The sequence below is a fragment of the Dermacentor andersoni genome, chromosome 6, assembly GCF_023375885.2.
Source record: "Dermacentor andersoni chromosome 6, qqDerAnde1_hic_scaffold, whole genome shotgun sequence".
In the NCBI taxonomy this organism is placed as follows: domain Eukaryota; kingdom Metazoa; phylum Arthropoda; class Arachnida; order Ixodida; family Ixodidae; genus Dermacentor; species Dermacentor andersoni.
The window spans coordinates 38,830,600-38,845,731 of record NC_092819.1 but is presented as its reverse complement, the minus strand read 5'-3'; the positions used below and the strand labels follow the sequence as shown (position 1 = coordinate 38,845,731).

The 15,132-nt window shown below is 45.5% G+C and overlaps 1 protein-coding gene across 1 annotated transcript in view; it reads left to right on the top strand.

Annotated features, from left to right (window-relative positions):
* LOC126521932 (glutamate receptor ionotropic, kainate 2-like) overlaps positions 1 to 13,882 on the top strand; it is a 401,025-nt gene extending 387,143 nt beyond the window's left edge. Inside the window, exons 13-15 of the mRNA XM_050170677.3 lie at positions 2,875 to 3,100; positions 5,233 to 5,501; positions 8,099 to 13,882. Of these exons, the coding sequence (XP_050026634.2) occupies positions 2,875 to 3,100; positions 5,233 to 5,501; positions 8,099 to 8,254 (651 nt within the window). The 3' untranslated portion in view covers positions 8,255 to 13,882. The remainder of the gene's footprint in view (positions 1 to 2,874; positions 3,101 to 5,232; positions 5,502 to 8,098) is intronic.
* Positions 13,883 to 15,132: the final 1,250 nt, after the last annotated feature.

Here is a 15,132-nt window from a genome sequence, read left to right as displayed (position 1 = left end):
GGGATGCGCGGTGATGGGACGTGCTGTTCACTTGCTCTGTCAGAGAGACCTGGGTCTGCTCGCGAAAAAAGAATTCAGTTAGTTGCCCTCACCGGTTGATTCGTGTGATTCCCTCTCTAAGCAATGCTCAGAATACTCACCAACACGGCAATGCAAGTACGAATGTGCTACTTTGTAGGTACTGAACGGGTCCTTCGCATGTAGTAATGACACTATTAATGAGGACAACCAAGTGAGGCTTGACGGACGGCATTTATTCACAGGAAGTTCATTTCTAAGCTCGTAAACGTTCTTACACGGCTCAAAGCAAATCAGTGGGCGTGTCAAAGAAAGCACACACGAATGAAATCAAGCGGTGGCTCTGCCGATAGGCTATCTAAACCTTATCAAAGTTAAGTTAATCTGTTCTACACGTGCGCACATGTAGCAATGACGACGAAAATACGATGCGGATGTAATTTTGCAATGTGAAATGAACGAATGAATTCTGGGGAAATACCGATTTGATTATTAAAAAAAATTATGGGGTTTTACGTGCCAAAACCACTTCCTGATTATGAGGCACGCCGTAGTAGAGGACTCCGGAAATTTCGACCACCTGGGGCTCCTTAACGTGCACCTAAATCTAAGTACACGGTTGTTTTCGCATTTCACCCCCATCGGAATGCGGCAGCCGTGGCCGGGATTCGATCCCGCAACCTTGTGCTCAGCAGCCTAACCCCGATTTGATTATGAGGCATGCCGTATTGAGCGATTAATTTTTACCACTGCGGGATCTTTAACATGCCCCCAATGCACATGACACGGGCGTTTTTGTCAGGAAAAAAACATGTCACCGAATTGATTATTAACTGAATAAGAGTTGCCGGGAATCGGAAGTAAATCGTAAACACGCACACCAAAAATAACACTGGCCGGGAAAGGCAGAGAATTGGCAATTTTGGAACGTCTCAGCTGTGACCCGCAAATTCTGAAGAACGTCTGTACAGTCAGCAGGCGGTGCCTGCACGAGAGACAGGGAAATATCGATTCTAAATGCAGCATATGCGCCAGTTTTGAAGAATTTCTAATGAGGCGCGCACAGCCGTTTGTTCCAAGGGAAAAAGCGGGTGGAGCTTGTAGACCGGAGCGCCTGAGAAAAGTGCGCGACCAGACTACAAAACAGCGCAAACGTACATGCGATATATCCTTATGAGTGGCTCTTCATTCCTATAATGCGATTGCTTGGCCTACTCAACATGCCAGTGGCACTTGTACTTTTTGAGGTCATACAATCATTACGAAGGCGCCAGTTGAGAGGCGCATCATAAGTCAGCCAGATATATTCAATGGAGTCCACGTGTGGCATGTCTTGATGATGCAGTGTGAAAATTGCAGTAGAAATCATGTGCCACTTTAGGCTTCGTTGTCCGTTTATAAGGCCGCTGGTTGCTGAAGTTTTCTAATACTTAATTTGCAGTGTTTGCTGGTCAAATCATTCATTCAACAACACTGACAAGAACAGTATTGGGGAGTATTTAACCCTGTAATGCCCATAGACAGTTCAACAGGAAATAATATACACAGAATTTGTTCACCTTAATTTCTCGTTATGAACGGTACATTCGTATTAATAACAATGAATTGCATGAGTGAAGGTATTTAGCACGCTGGTCAGCAATTAGATTCTAAAACTTGGCTCAAGCCTATTAATATGGCTACTTACATTTCCCGTGCGCAAACTTAAACTTTGAGGTCTCAAACGGCGCAGTATATAGAAGGTACGTTAGGTAGTAAAAGGTTAAAAGGGCCCTGAACCACTTTGGTGGCTGGGTGAAAAAGCACAGTGAGCGAGTAGCATACGCTGCTGTGAAAACATCCGAGCCAAATTTGACAGTGGTGCGCGGCTCATGGAGCTCGCAAGCGGAGCGCAATGTCCCCTTTTTCTCAAACGCTTTCTTTTCAACAGGCGCCTTCTCGTCGCTCTTTGCTGGCTGCCACATCTCGTCATATATCAGATTCCCATACGCGGCCAATATAGCTGACATCAATTAAGAAGGGCGTTTTGATGAGTGCGGTTCTTCGTACTGTTACCGTGTATCCTTGTTGGCGCAGTTTTATAAACAGGCTGAAGTAAGCGAAACATCTTCGTTTCGAACTTCCGCAGGGATTAACTACTTCCCTAAGTACGGCTATCGCACAACGCTTCGCCGCGTCCACTCGCGTTGGGATGAAACTTTGGCCGCAGTACTTGTCAGTGCCGTAGCTGTCGAGTCTGGCTAACTTCTATTAGTTTGGACACTCAACTAGTCTCTAACTACGCGAAACTCAAGTCCAGAGAGCACGTGAGCAGCGTCGCTCACTCCTGGCCGCTCCTGGAAAACTTCCCTTCGTACTGAGCTACAGAAGCTTGATCAACAGACAGTGGCCACATCCAAATTGCGCAGTCTAACCAGGAGCGGCCAGGAGTTAGCGTGCTGTGGGAAACGTACAGTACATGCTCTCTGACCTTACGTTTTGCGTGGTTCGAGGCTAATTGAGTACGCAAGACTGATTGAAATTATCGAGACCCCGCAGGTACGACGCCATTAATCCGCGTGGTCAAAGTTTCATTCCTACGCGGCTGGTCACGGTTAATCGTTAGCATACGATGTATCGCGATAGTGCGTACGACAGTCGTATTTCCCGAAGTGCGCAATTCTTATCCAAATTTGAAAGGCAGATTTTCGCTTACATCAGCCTGTTTATCAAAACCCGGTCAATAACTAAACAAATAGGGCGCCAAAGCTGAATTTGGGAAAGCATCTTGGGAGCCCATATAACCACTATCGCTGTCATGGCAACACCGCGTTCTTCCCCGAATAACTAAACTGCGCTTTTGTTTTTGTCGTGCAGGAATCTAAGATTCCCACATACAAGAAGATGCACAAGTACATGCTGGACAATGATCAGGAGGTGTACATGGAGTCGTCCAGCGACGGCGTGAACCGCGTCAAGGCGGGAGACTACGCTTTCCTCATGGAATCCGCTTCCATCGAGTACATCATTGAGCGAGACTGCAATCTTACTCAAATTGGTGGTCTCCTAGACAACAAAGGATATGGCATTGTCACCAAAAAAAGTACGTCGATACAGTCTTTTTTCGCTAGGCCCACATAAAATTTTCAACCATTGTTTGTCAGCACTAGATGATCACGAGCTCTGCTAAATCACATGTACAGGCTCCTATTATTAGAACTTAAAGTTGTTTATAGGACCTGCAGCAGCCGTGCGTGATCGAGACGTGCTCTTTGTTCTGAGATTACTTACTACTGAGAACACATGAAAAACCTAACCTAACCCAATACAACTTGGCCTATTTAACCTAACCTAACCTAACCTAACCTAACCCAACCTAAGCTTGCCCAACCTATTCGTTCTTTACGGAGTCTTGGCCTATGACTTTTAAAAGAAATATTTTGAGGATAGTGATTTAACAGTGCCGGGACTACGTTTTTGTCCCTTTCAGAGACAGCCATGAAGGGTGATTCAGTGAAGTTTCGTGGTGTCTGTAACAAACACCAGTATTGTCTTTCTCATTATGTTCCTTGGCAGAATGTTATATTTTTCGAAACAATTTGGAGCCAACATAATAACACTGCTCAAGCGTTTGCCATAATTTGCTTTTATTGGCAATGCGAAAAATTTATTTTAGCTCGTATCAGTGGTTGCCTAAAGGAAGCATTTCTTCATTTTATAGGTATATAAACAGGGAACGTAAAAGCTTATGCGTTCTGTTACATCTATGAAAGTTTTTGTACTGAATAAAACTTGGTGCTGGGCTAGTTGGTGATGCATTCTTTAAAACTTTTTCTACGGATTCTATTCCGATTCCAGTACTAGGCACTCAAAAATGTGAGTGACTGCACCGTGACGAAAAATTTATTCAAATAAACTTGAAGAAGTTGTGTCTAATGTCTTACTCAAAGTTCAGACTACCGAAAGTCAGATTCCAGCTAAGTAATATTATATATGAGAATCACTTGTTGGGGGGCTAGTTGGTGCATGTTTCCAGAAGAGGGTTGTAGCGCCGAAAAAGAAAACACATAGTAAGCGAGACGGGACAGGCGCCGGTCCCGTCTCGCTCGCTATCTGTTGTCTTTTTCGGCGCTACAACCCTCTTTTGGAAAAATTATATATGAGACAAAATAAAGAAGTAACACTCTACTGCAAACTCATGACTTTACCTTTTTCAAAGTACAGACTACGACTCGAAATTAATCACCCACAAGTAATTCGGCAGCTGGTCCAATATCTGCGATATTTTGTCACTATAATCGAATTGATAATAATGATAGTGACATAAGGTCAGGATGTTTGAAGCCACTCCCTCAGGTATTTCACAAACACGCGTTGAAGGCAATTATGCACATAGGCGCTCTCTTTCTTGTCCTTAGTAGGTAAAACGAGATATTTGAACACTTTATGATGCGAAAGATTGAAGGACCATAAATGGAGGAACGAATAAATGAATTACAATATGCTAGAATTTCCTCATCTCTTCTTTGTGTTACTTGAGTGTTAGGGAATTATTGAACAATTTCCAGATTCTCACACTTCTTATTCCATATCTATTTGGCAAGAAAAAATATCGTATCATGCGATATGTGTCCAGAGTGCAGTACTGATTTCCTCTATTACATTCCAGTTGATTGCCTCTGTCACGAGATATGAGCTGAAAACGGCATATCAGTCCTTGCGGTCACCTAGAGGCCGCTAAAGGCATTAGTGGTTCATGTCCAGAACATATGTCGTTATGACCGATCTGATGTGGTCAGAATGACAACTGAGCCAAATGGCGATAATAATGAGGAAAATTTGAAAATAAAGTTAGACGAACTTGCTAAGGAAGCCAGGCACGCAATGTGGCGTCTTGCCACTGAAACATTGAATGATGGCTAGAAATCCGAGCGGCCTGTGCTGCTCCAGCTGTAGAGAGAGCGAGAGACAACTTCACTGGTCCATTATGAAACGAAACGCGTTAAGCGTCTGATGGGGTGGCTCCCTCTTCGCGGGCTCCATATGCTTCCAGGGCCGCCAGGCCCCTGTGGATCAGTCGGAGCTGGTCTTCCAGGGCGGGGCTGGACAGCATGACCTCCCATATGTAGATGTAGATTTTCCGTTCACTCTTTATTCCTTTCGGTGAAGGTTGGTGGCGCCATTACAAATCTAGAAAAATAAGAATTTCTCTAATATTCTGTCGCATTCGTTCAGAATCACCGTACCGGCAGATCTTGTCTAGCGGCATCTTGAAGCTGCAAGAAGCGGGCAAGCTGCACAGCTTCAAAGAGAAGTGGTGGAAGGAGCGCAAGGGCGGCGGAAAGTGCGTCGACGACTCCAAGAAGTCGTCGGCCGTCACCGAGCTCAGCCTGGCCAACGTGGGCGGAGTGTTCGTCGTCCTGCTCGGCGGTCTCGGCCTCGCCTCCATCGTGGCCGTCATGGAGTTCTTCTTCAAGGCCAAGAAGATGGCCAAGGAGGACTCGGTGAGCACTCCTTTGTCTCCAGTGTCTGAAGACACTGAAGTACTGCCAACTTCGGTGTGCGAGAATGCTTTTGCCACATGTAACACCAAATTGTCATGCTCACCTGCGGAATATGTCTGTTCAAGTTATTCACAGTCAGAGCGAACCTATGAGATTTGGGGTAACCAGAACACAAGAAAACGAAGGGAAAAATGAGGGCAAAATTGACTCTCTCTAATAGAGGGCACAACACAACGTTAGTTTTCCAAGTGCCCTCACTTCACCCTTATATTGCAGGACTCCCCTTTTGAAACGTAAACACAGATTCTTAGATGCCCTCAGCTTCTAAGAAAGCACTTTTCAATATTATGCCCACGCGGTTGCGGTTAAAGTGATCTGAGATTACCAGTTCTGCCAAGAAACGTTCGAGAGTGCATTACCTATAGCATTACGTAAATAAACCTTTCAATTTATTCTACCTGAATTGTTACCTCTGACACAAGGTACCATTGGAGTCCGCTCGTTAATACATTTCCTGGCGGTCACTATTTTGTCGCCTTTCTTGCGTGCATCCCTCAAAGCCACAGACGTGGGACAAAAAGTTCGTTTCGCACGCGAGTCACCGCCCGTTTTCAGGCATGGGAAAAATGGCGGCGTTATTTCTGAACATGTCTGCCATTTCTGAACATGCTGCTTACGCCTCCGCCTGGGAAAAATATCATGAAACACATATTCCCCATTTACCGCACAATCCCTGACACACACACAAAAAAAGAATGTCTGATATGCCAGTTCATGTTCGAAAGATTTCCAGATTATCTCTAAGTAATCGCAGAAGCATCTCTGCACAGCGATGGTCAAGGTGCCTCTGCAGCTTTTTTCTGCCCTTCGACTCAAGTGCGACGTATATTTCATATACTCCGTCCGGCTGCGTCAACAACTGCGGAGCTAGCAGCGATTAAAGCTGCACTCAAAACACATGCAAGAGGAGTTAACCACACCGAAGATTGCCATCTTTACGAACTCCTGCGCTGCCCTTAGCAGGTTACAACGCAATCAGATTGATTTCCCAGTGTGCGCAGAATTACTGACGCTGCCAACAATTTTACATGACATGAAGGGGCATCTCTCGATGCCCAATGTATACCGTCACACGTAGGATTCGCTAGAAATGAAGAAGTCGATCGGCTGGCTTCAACTTGTTATCATAATGACTGTGTCTGCCCTGAAATTTTGTGTAAGTTCGATGACGCTCGTCTACTGATTCGTTAACACCTGCTCAAGAAGTATCCAGACCAACGCGCCTCAAATGCGCCTCTTGCGTGCCTCTTGCGGAAGAGTAGGCAGGCTGGCTCCTGCCGGTGGCAGTTTCCAGCCTGCTCCTCGCTTTCCCTTTGCTGTCATATATATATATATATATATATATATATATATATATATATATATATATGTGTGTGTGTGTGTGTGTGTGTGTGTGTGTGTGTGTGTGTGTGTGTGTGTGTGTGTGTGTGTGTGTGTGTGTGTGTGTGTGTGTGTGTGTGTGTGTGTGTGTGTGTGTGTGTGTGTGTGTGTGTGTGTGTGTGTGTGTGTGTGTGTGTGTGTGTGTGTGTGTGTGTGTGTGTGTGTGTGTGTGTGTGTGTGTGTGTGTGTGTGTGTGTGTGTGTGTGTGTGTGTGTGTGTGTGTGTGTGTGTGTGTGTGTGTGTGTGTGTGTGTGTGTGTGTGTGTGTGTGTGTGTGTGTGTGTGTGTGTGTGTGTGTGTGTGTGTGTGTGTGTGTGTGTGTGTGTGTGTGTGTGTGTGTGTGTGTGTGTGTGTGTGTGTGTGTGTGTGTGTGTGTGTGTGTGTGTGTGTGTGTGTGTGTGTGTGTGTGTGTGTGTGTGTGTGTGTGTGTGTGTGTGTGTGTGTGTGTGTGTGTGTGTGTGTGTGTGTGTGTGTGTGTGTGTGTGTGTGTGTGTGTGTGTGTGTGTGTGTGTGTGTGTGTGTGTGTGTGTGTGTGTGTGTGTGTGTGTGTGTGTGTGTGTGTGTGTGTGTGTGTGTGTGTGTGTGTGTGTGTGTGTGTGTGTGTGTGTGTGTGTGTGTGTGTGTGTGTGTGTGTGTGTGTGTGTGTGTGTGTGTGTGTGTGTGTGTGTGTGTGTGTGTGTGTGTGTGTGTGTGTGTGTGTGTGTGTGTGTGTGTGTGTGTGTGTGTGTTCAAAACAAATACTACTAATCAGTGCGCAGAAACAAAAGGCTGCTGCCATTTGAAGGAGAAGTATTACGGTTGTAGAAGAGCACGCGCTAGGGAATGAGCCAGGTAGCCACTGGATGAATAAAAAAGGACTACAACATGGGCAACTGGCCGTTAGGAAAATTCGGCAGTTCCCAAGTGCGTCCTCTCGACTGATCGCCTTCGGTGCAAATAAGTTTTGCTTTGTATTTTGCCACTGAATTCGGTGACCTGCTCTACTAGTCAGGATTAAGCAGGTGGTGTTCAGTCGAAACGTGGATTACATATGCATGTCGATTCCAGCATCCTCCGCACGCCAGTGTGGTTGTTGCAAGCGAGTGACACCGAGAGCCAGTTTTCTCCCGATTACCGTGCTTGACTTTTTCTAACTCTTGTCCCGCCGTGCTCATCCAGGTCTCCCTGTGCAAGGAGATGATGAAGCAGCTCAAGTTCGCCATATCGTGCCGCAGTTCCACGATGCCCGTGAAAAGCAACAAGCCGCCCGAAGTGGACAGCAACGGCGGAGACTACCGGATCTCCACGCTGCCGTCATTCACGTCGGACTTTTGAGCGCGCGTGTGTCCAAGTGGACGACCGTGGGCGGCGACGGTGATATAACATTATGCCTACAGGACTCTTATATGCCCATCACTACCACTCCTTTCCATGTCTCGCCCTATCTCTGTCCCCCAACCCATCCGCTCTCACCTCCACAATGAACACACTCCGCGGACGTTATCATTTTAGCGATCTTCTTGCCATGATGTGTGTGCCGTCTTGTCCGTGTACCTACGGTTTCTTCTGCAGCCTTCTGTTCATCTAGACAATTGACATGCGAGTGCTTTTCTTTGGCAACGTTCTGATTTCGCTAGATGACTGACATGCCAGTGCTTTTCTTTGACCACGCTCTGATTTCGCGGTCATTGTTAGATACCGCATGTACGCGTTTACGTCCTTATTTTAGTAACGTGTTTTCCTTTATTTGTTTTTCTCGTCAACAAATTTACTTTCTCTGTTTATGTCGCATAACTTTAGACCTGTAAGCAAGAGTAAGGTTCACACGATTGTGGACACTTTAAATGATCAACAGTGGGCGCAGAGAGAATGTAGGTGGAGCGAACGTGTTGACAAGGGACTTGTCATTGTCCGCACCCTGACGTCAGGAACATCACGTAGCGTAGCGCTTTTGCACTCCACATTCGCGTAGCTTCCTGAATGCGTCAGAACTGTGTCGGGGCCGTGACGCGTTCCTGACATCAGGTCCCCTGACGAAGACTAGAGTCCCCTTCCCAAAATGTTTGTTCCAGATATATTCCTTCTTCGACCACAGTTAAGAACGTTGGACTTCTCTATCTGTAAGTATGCTGAAACAGCCAAAAAGATTCGTCAAACAAACTGCACTAGACGCAGCCGGTCCCTATTATGAGGGTTACCTGCCGATGACTGACTGTGAGCGGCATTTAGTTCTCCGGACATGCTGTTCATCTGTATCTCGTCTGTACGTGCCTGTGGAGTCAGCTGGTAACGACCCACAAGGTAGCAAGAGTGCTATGCTGACCTATAGGAATCGGAGATCATCGACTAGAATCAAGAACCTTCCACCAAGAGGTTGCGTAACTAACTCCTGGTGTGTTCAACAGATTGTGATGATAGCACGTACCGGCGACAGAAAGTACGCACCGGCGGCATCTAGCACTCTTTCGTTCGTAAAATCGCCGAGCGTACTTTCAACCTTTCACTCGCTATCTCTTTCACAAAAATGTAGTGTAAAAGTTCTAACATTGTTTTTGTCACCACATTTTCCCACACATTGTCACTTCTCAGGAAAAATGTTTTGCCAGTACGATTTGTATTTCACATTCGCTCCGCAAAGCAGTGAATAGGGCTTATTCCGAACATCAGGCTTTCCATAAATAGAGCTTTAAATCCCTAATTATGTTTCAATATATAATATTGAACAAAAGAAAAGCTAGTGTAAAAAGCATGAGAGAGATAATGGGTACCAGCACATAACCACGTGAGCGAAACAGGGGAAAGCTGCAGCTCGACGAGTAGGGCCGTTTTTTTTTTCGTTCTTTTTTCTCTTTTTGGTTTTCGTACGAAGTGAGAAATCTAGTTGAACTGCGCGCTTCTGGGAGTTAGATAGCTTAAGTAATGATAGCAGCGCTGCGAGGTTGTCTGGAGAGTTTCTGCTATATCGCCCTCTTATTTCTTTGTTGTATAGTGTACCCGCATATTTAATACGTTGTCGCCTACAGCATGCACGTTCCCACTCCCAACATTGTTCGAAACAGTATGTGAGCCTTCGGCACGTTTCTACAGGCGTAAGCACGCGGTGCACGCATCACCACCGCCTAATACGAGGAGTACCTCAAAGTACACAGAACAGGAACGACTGAGAGAGGTGAAAAAAAAAATAATGCTCTTCTAGGAGGTCGACAGTCACATACTTTACTACCTGCTCATTTGTTAAGCTGCGTCGTTTCAGCAGCCGTCTGCAGTCGTTGGGACACGTTTCACACATGTTACTCAATGTTACGCGAACATGTGAGTGTATGTAGATTGTGTGCGAGTGAAAAAGTCGTGGATGCGAGTGTTTTGCAAATGAGAGCCTGTTTGTTCGTCATGTTCGTGACTTGATGTTGTAACTATAGGCGGGCGGAAACGAAACCGAAGTTGGGGGCGTGACTGATCCAGCCAAAGTTATCGTTTCGTGCCACAGGTTACTGAAATTTCGGTGCTGGTCGTACTTATATCGCGCTTTCGCAAAGACAGGGGCTACCGTACGTATAGCTTTAGTTTAGTATCATCAACCTTTAAGCGGTGCTGTAGCTAGAAGTGAAGACTAGTTAGCACACCAGTTACATCACTTAGGCTGCGCGGTGTGCTGTGCTCTTCTGTTTAGTTGGCAGTTGAGTTGGCCGTATTTGACACAACTATACTATCAGCGCTCAGGGTAACGTATCAGTAAAGAAATGCCTGCATCTCGGCCAATCATCTTTGGGATAAACACAAGGAAGCATATTTCCACTCTAAATTATCCTTGTTTCTTTTAGTCTTAGCGAGAAGCAACTGACTTAATGACGCGCCTTCCTGTTAATACATTCATTACTATGACTGCGAAAGTGTAAAACCCGCATTTCATAGTTGTTAGCAAATATGAACAGTCCGAACGAAACAGTATATCATTTCATAAGAGAACATTTAGTTCGAACTAAAAAAATGCCAGCGGAATTGTAATATCGCGAGCCGTTTTTCCAAGGCCATTAAAGGAGCGTTCCCATCTTTGTAAACGCAAAACACCTTTTTTACGTGCAAAAGTGGTTGTATCGCTATAACGACATTAGTCTGCCTATAGGTACATGCAGCGTATTTCTCAAAGATCTCTCAAAACATTTTTTCTCAGTAACTTGCCACCGAAGGAAACCAAAGTGCAGCAGACGTTAAGAAATCAGAAATTTTAGCCGTATAAGCCTCAGGTAACGTTTGCAAAATGTTTAACATTTATTTCTAATTGCTCATTAGATAGATCCGAGTAACAATATCGGAAGTCATTTTTCATAACTTTTATTTCTTGATATGGCTTACGCAGCCTTTGCTCAATTGGAAAACACCTGTTCGCCCAATGCAGTGCCGGCCGCACATTTGCTTTCATTGTAAAGGCAACACTGTTCCGCGGTCATCACGGTGATCCCTTTCGTTGTATGGTAGCCGTATATCCTTCTCTACTGTTAGTGATTCATAGCTTTGCCTTCACATAAATATCGATATCTTCAGGCGAGGCAAGACGCAGAGAAAGATGTTACCGCGCCTTTGTCACGTTGTCCGTTTAGAAGCTCAGACAGCTCGACATTATCTATAGTTACATTTACAAGCGGGGCATACGTGACTAAGTCCATCATCGTTCAGTTAGCATGGAGTCTCTTCGGTGCCATAGCTCCGCAGTTTTGCAACTGCTCTACTCGGAGGCTAAGGGAAAGTGCTCATGTCTCACAATACTCACTGAGTCGTTTAAGCATGTGTACTCGTTCTTCCTTGGACGTGCAAGCGTCCGCGTTAGAGATGTTCGTTTATCATCACTCGTCGTTTCTGTGACGGACGTCGGAAGGTGCTCAACATTTGAGCTTCATGCACAGATTGTGCTTACTATACTCCCTTTCTTCTGACGTTATCCTTTCCTCCTTCCATTAGCCACGAGCACTAGTGAACAAGGCCTTGACAGCGCTAGTGCCGTTTCCATGATCTCAGCGTCGATGTTGCTGCGCTAGCGCTTCGCTTGTGTTTGAGGCCAAGAAGCATCAGTTTGAGCCAAGACCAACATCGGAGAGATGTTATGCCTTTCCGTTCTTGCCACAAATAAGACGGTTCGAAGTGAACCGTTCACCTATATTATGTTTCACTGGTATATTGTTTTTGGTTGTTGTTATAAGCTGCTCCTCACACGGACTCTTTCTCAATTTAGGTGACTGTATTGTTAACTCGATGGTGGCAAAGCACCATAGCAGTCTGTAGGCAACGAATACCAAATGGTATGAAATCAAAACTTCGCGTAAAGTCGCGTAAAGTCGAGATGGTGTCGGATTTTTTTATGCGTCCTTATTATTTGAGCCAAGGGCTGTTCCTCGATAAATATGAACGACCAGCACGTTTTGATCGTTTATATTGAAGGGCAAGGCTCATGTGCTCTGCGTATTCTATAATGAAGTCTTAAGCGCATTGCTCGGTCACCTTAGTGGTTTTTGTAGTACTGACTCTTAGAAATCAGCTGTACGATAAACGGTTCTCTAAGGCACTCTCTTTCGCTCTTTGCCCTCTTTCCGACTGTGCGATAAGGCGGTGAGCGGCACGGCGTTTGGACTTACTTCCTCGTCCCAAACAGTGCTGCCCCTGGATGCGCACATTTTTTACATAAAAGCGTAGTGGCGTAGATTCCCGTGTGACGTATTAATGTAGCTTATAGAACAGCGAGAGTTGGCTTCTCCTAACTACTCACTCCTACGCGTATTGTCTTATTTTTATTTTCGCGTCAAGGGCTTGCTACTCACAGCTTCGTCGCCCTAGGGCTCAATAAAAGGGGAAAAAAAAGAAGAAAAAGAAGTAAGAACACGGCAGTTTCTTTCTCGGCAAGCTAACCTCCTTAAGTTACAAGTTATGACTGTTGTCCCTATTAAAAGAGATTCATGGTTGTACTTGTTGTTTTCGTTAGTGTTTCTTTTTTTTTTTTTGCATCTCGAGAGTCTATTGCTGTTTGCTGTACTGCGACATAGCTAGATGGGCGCCGAACGCAGAACGGCGCCTATAATCAGCGAATAATTTTTTTATTCTTCGTTTTTTTATTTCTTCATCAAATCATACGGCGCTGCCTCTCCCAGAGCACAGACAGGAAAAGTAAAAACGATAGGTGATGCCCAAATCCACGCGCCAGAGATGGTTTTTCACTGAGTAACAGACAGAAGCTTATGCTATTGCGGGTTGTATGCGCCGGAAGTAAATTCGGGGCCGGAAGCACGTCACGGACGCCGTGTTCTGGACATCACCTATTGAATTAGTCTTAGCGAGATACTGTTTCTATCCTCCAAATCCCGCATCATCAGCTCCATTCAGGAAAATACCTTCCGCTGCAATGAAATCTGGCATTTTCGAATAGAGCAGATAATCGAGGCGCTCTTTAGCTATAGAAAAGTAGTAGTCAGCGAACGTTGACTATCTCGTATAATCTGTAGAACGCATTAAGCGTTGTCAGTATTGATCACTTAAAGAAGATAGAGCGAGCGTAGCGTTATAAGGGTGCACGAACAATACGACCTGAGATAGATAGATAAAAAAGAAACAAAGGAAGATCTTCATTTGTACCGCGAGTTCGAAGTTTTTGATATAGGTATAGCTGCTCATTGTTTGCTGTAGAACAAAGCGCGTCTTTCAGTGATTTGTGTAACTTTTTGCCATCTTGTGTCAAAATATGGTTCTTGAATACGTGTTACATTATTTAAGCTGTTTACCGGCTGTTTGATCGGCATTCGACGTCGAAAACAAGCAATCATTGGTTAACCTCGACTCGCGTTTTTGTCAGTGCTGTTGGACAGAAAAAAAAAAAGCGTTCGCGAACTTCACTTGCAACAGTGTTTGTCTGGGTGGAAGCGGTATCATTTTGATACAGTATTAAAAGTATTTTACCTAAATAAAAGTTGCATACTACAATCGTCTGAGTCTCTTTCGATATTACCGTGTGACTTATGTGCCTCGTTCGCTGCACTAACACGAATGCGTGTGCACCTATTCACATGGTTTAAAAAAATGAAAAAAAGAAAGCTAGGAAGTCGTAAAAGGAAAGATCATCAGTGTTCAAAAATACGAAAATCGACGGCGGCTTCGTCTTAAGCTGGTCTGCCGGCCGTAGGCCAACACTTCAGGCTTTTATGCCTTAGCCTATACATTGGCTAACCCTAACCATTTCAGGCTTTGTCAGACTGTTCGTGTTTTTCATTCTAGCTAAGAACACTCGGCGCCACCTATCGCCGCCGTCGCGAAGCCTGCCCATGGCCTCCGAAATGCGTGGCGAGTCGGTACGTGCGACCGCTGAGAAACGTGCCATGCGGGTAACCGGGCTCTTCTCTCGCGCTTATTCCGGACACGCTGCGCCACATAGTAGCATCGCCGAGAAGCCCAGCCATGGCCTCCGAGACAGGAAGCGTGGCGCGCCAGTGCGTGCGAACACCCTCACGTGGCCGCACACCCAGTCGCACATACTCGGTGACCCAAGTTGGCGAGACATTCTTTAAAGAGAGGCACTTACCCAGTGCATTTGTGGCGCTACTTGCTAATGCGTCGGGTTGCTGTCCCTGAGGCACCCCTGCACTACCAAGACTGCACTACCTTAGGGATGGACCAACATTCTTGGTGGAATAGCTAGACAGGTAGATAGTTCTATAGCTAGGTAGCTGCAAGCGAAACTGGTCTGGCAATACCAAGAGTGCTTTTCGCATTAAAATGCTCGTTTACTTAGATTTAGAATCGCTTTAAAGAAACCTTGGCGGCAGAAATTAAACCAAAGTTCCTCACTACGGCGTCCCGCACAGACTGTTTTGCTTTGCGACGATAAACCCCGCAGTTGATTTCATTTGAACTTCGTACTATTTTAATGAAGACATACGCGATCAAGCGAACGTGCTTGGATACTGGCGATAAAACGCACGTCGAGGATATCGCATGCTCTACAGCCACGTAAAAGAAATGCAATAACTTCAGAGAATCCATCACAACAGTTCTGATAAACAGTGCTATTAACATGATAAGTTGAATTAGCCCTAAAAGTCCCAAAAGTCACTCTGCTTTGGCTGGACCTCCTACTCTCATAGTTGGGTCGCCTCCTATCGTGCTTCCGGTAAACTTACGGCTCCAGCGTCACCTTCATGTAATACAGGCTATAGCTGCACATGGCGGAGGTCCTC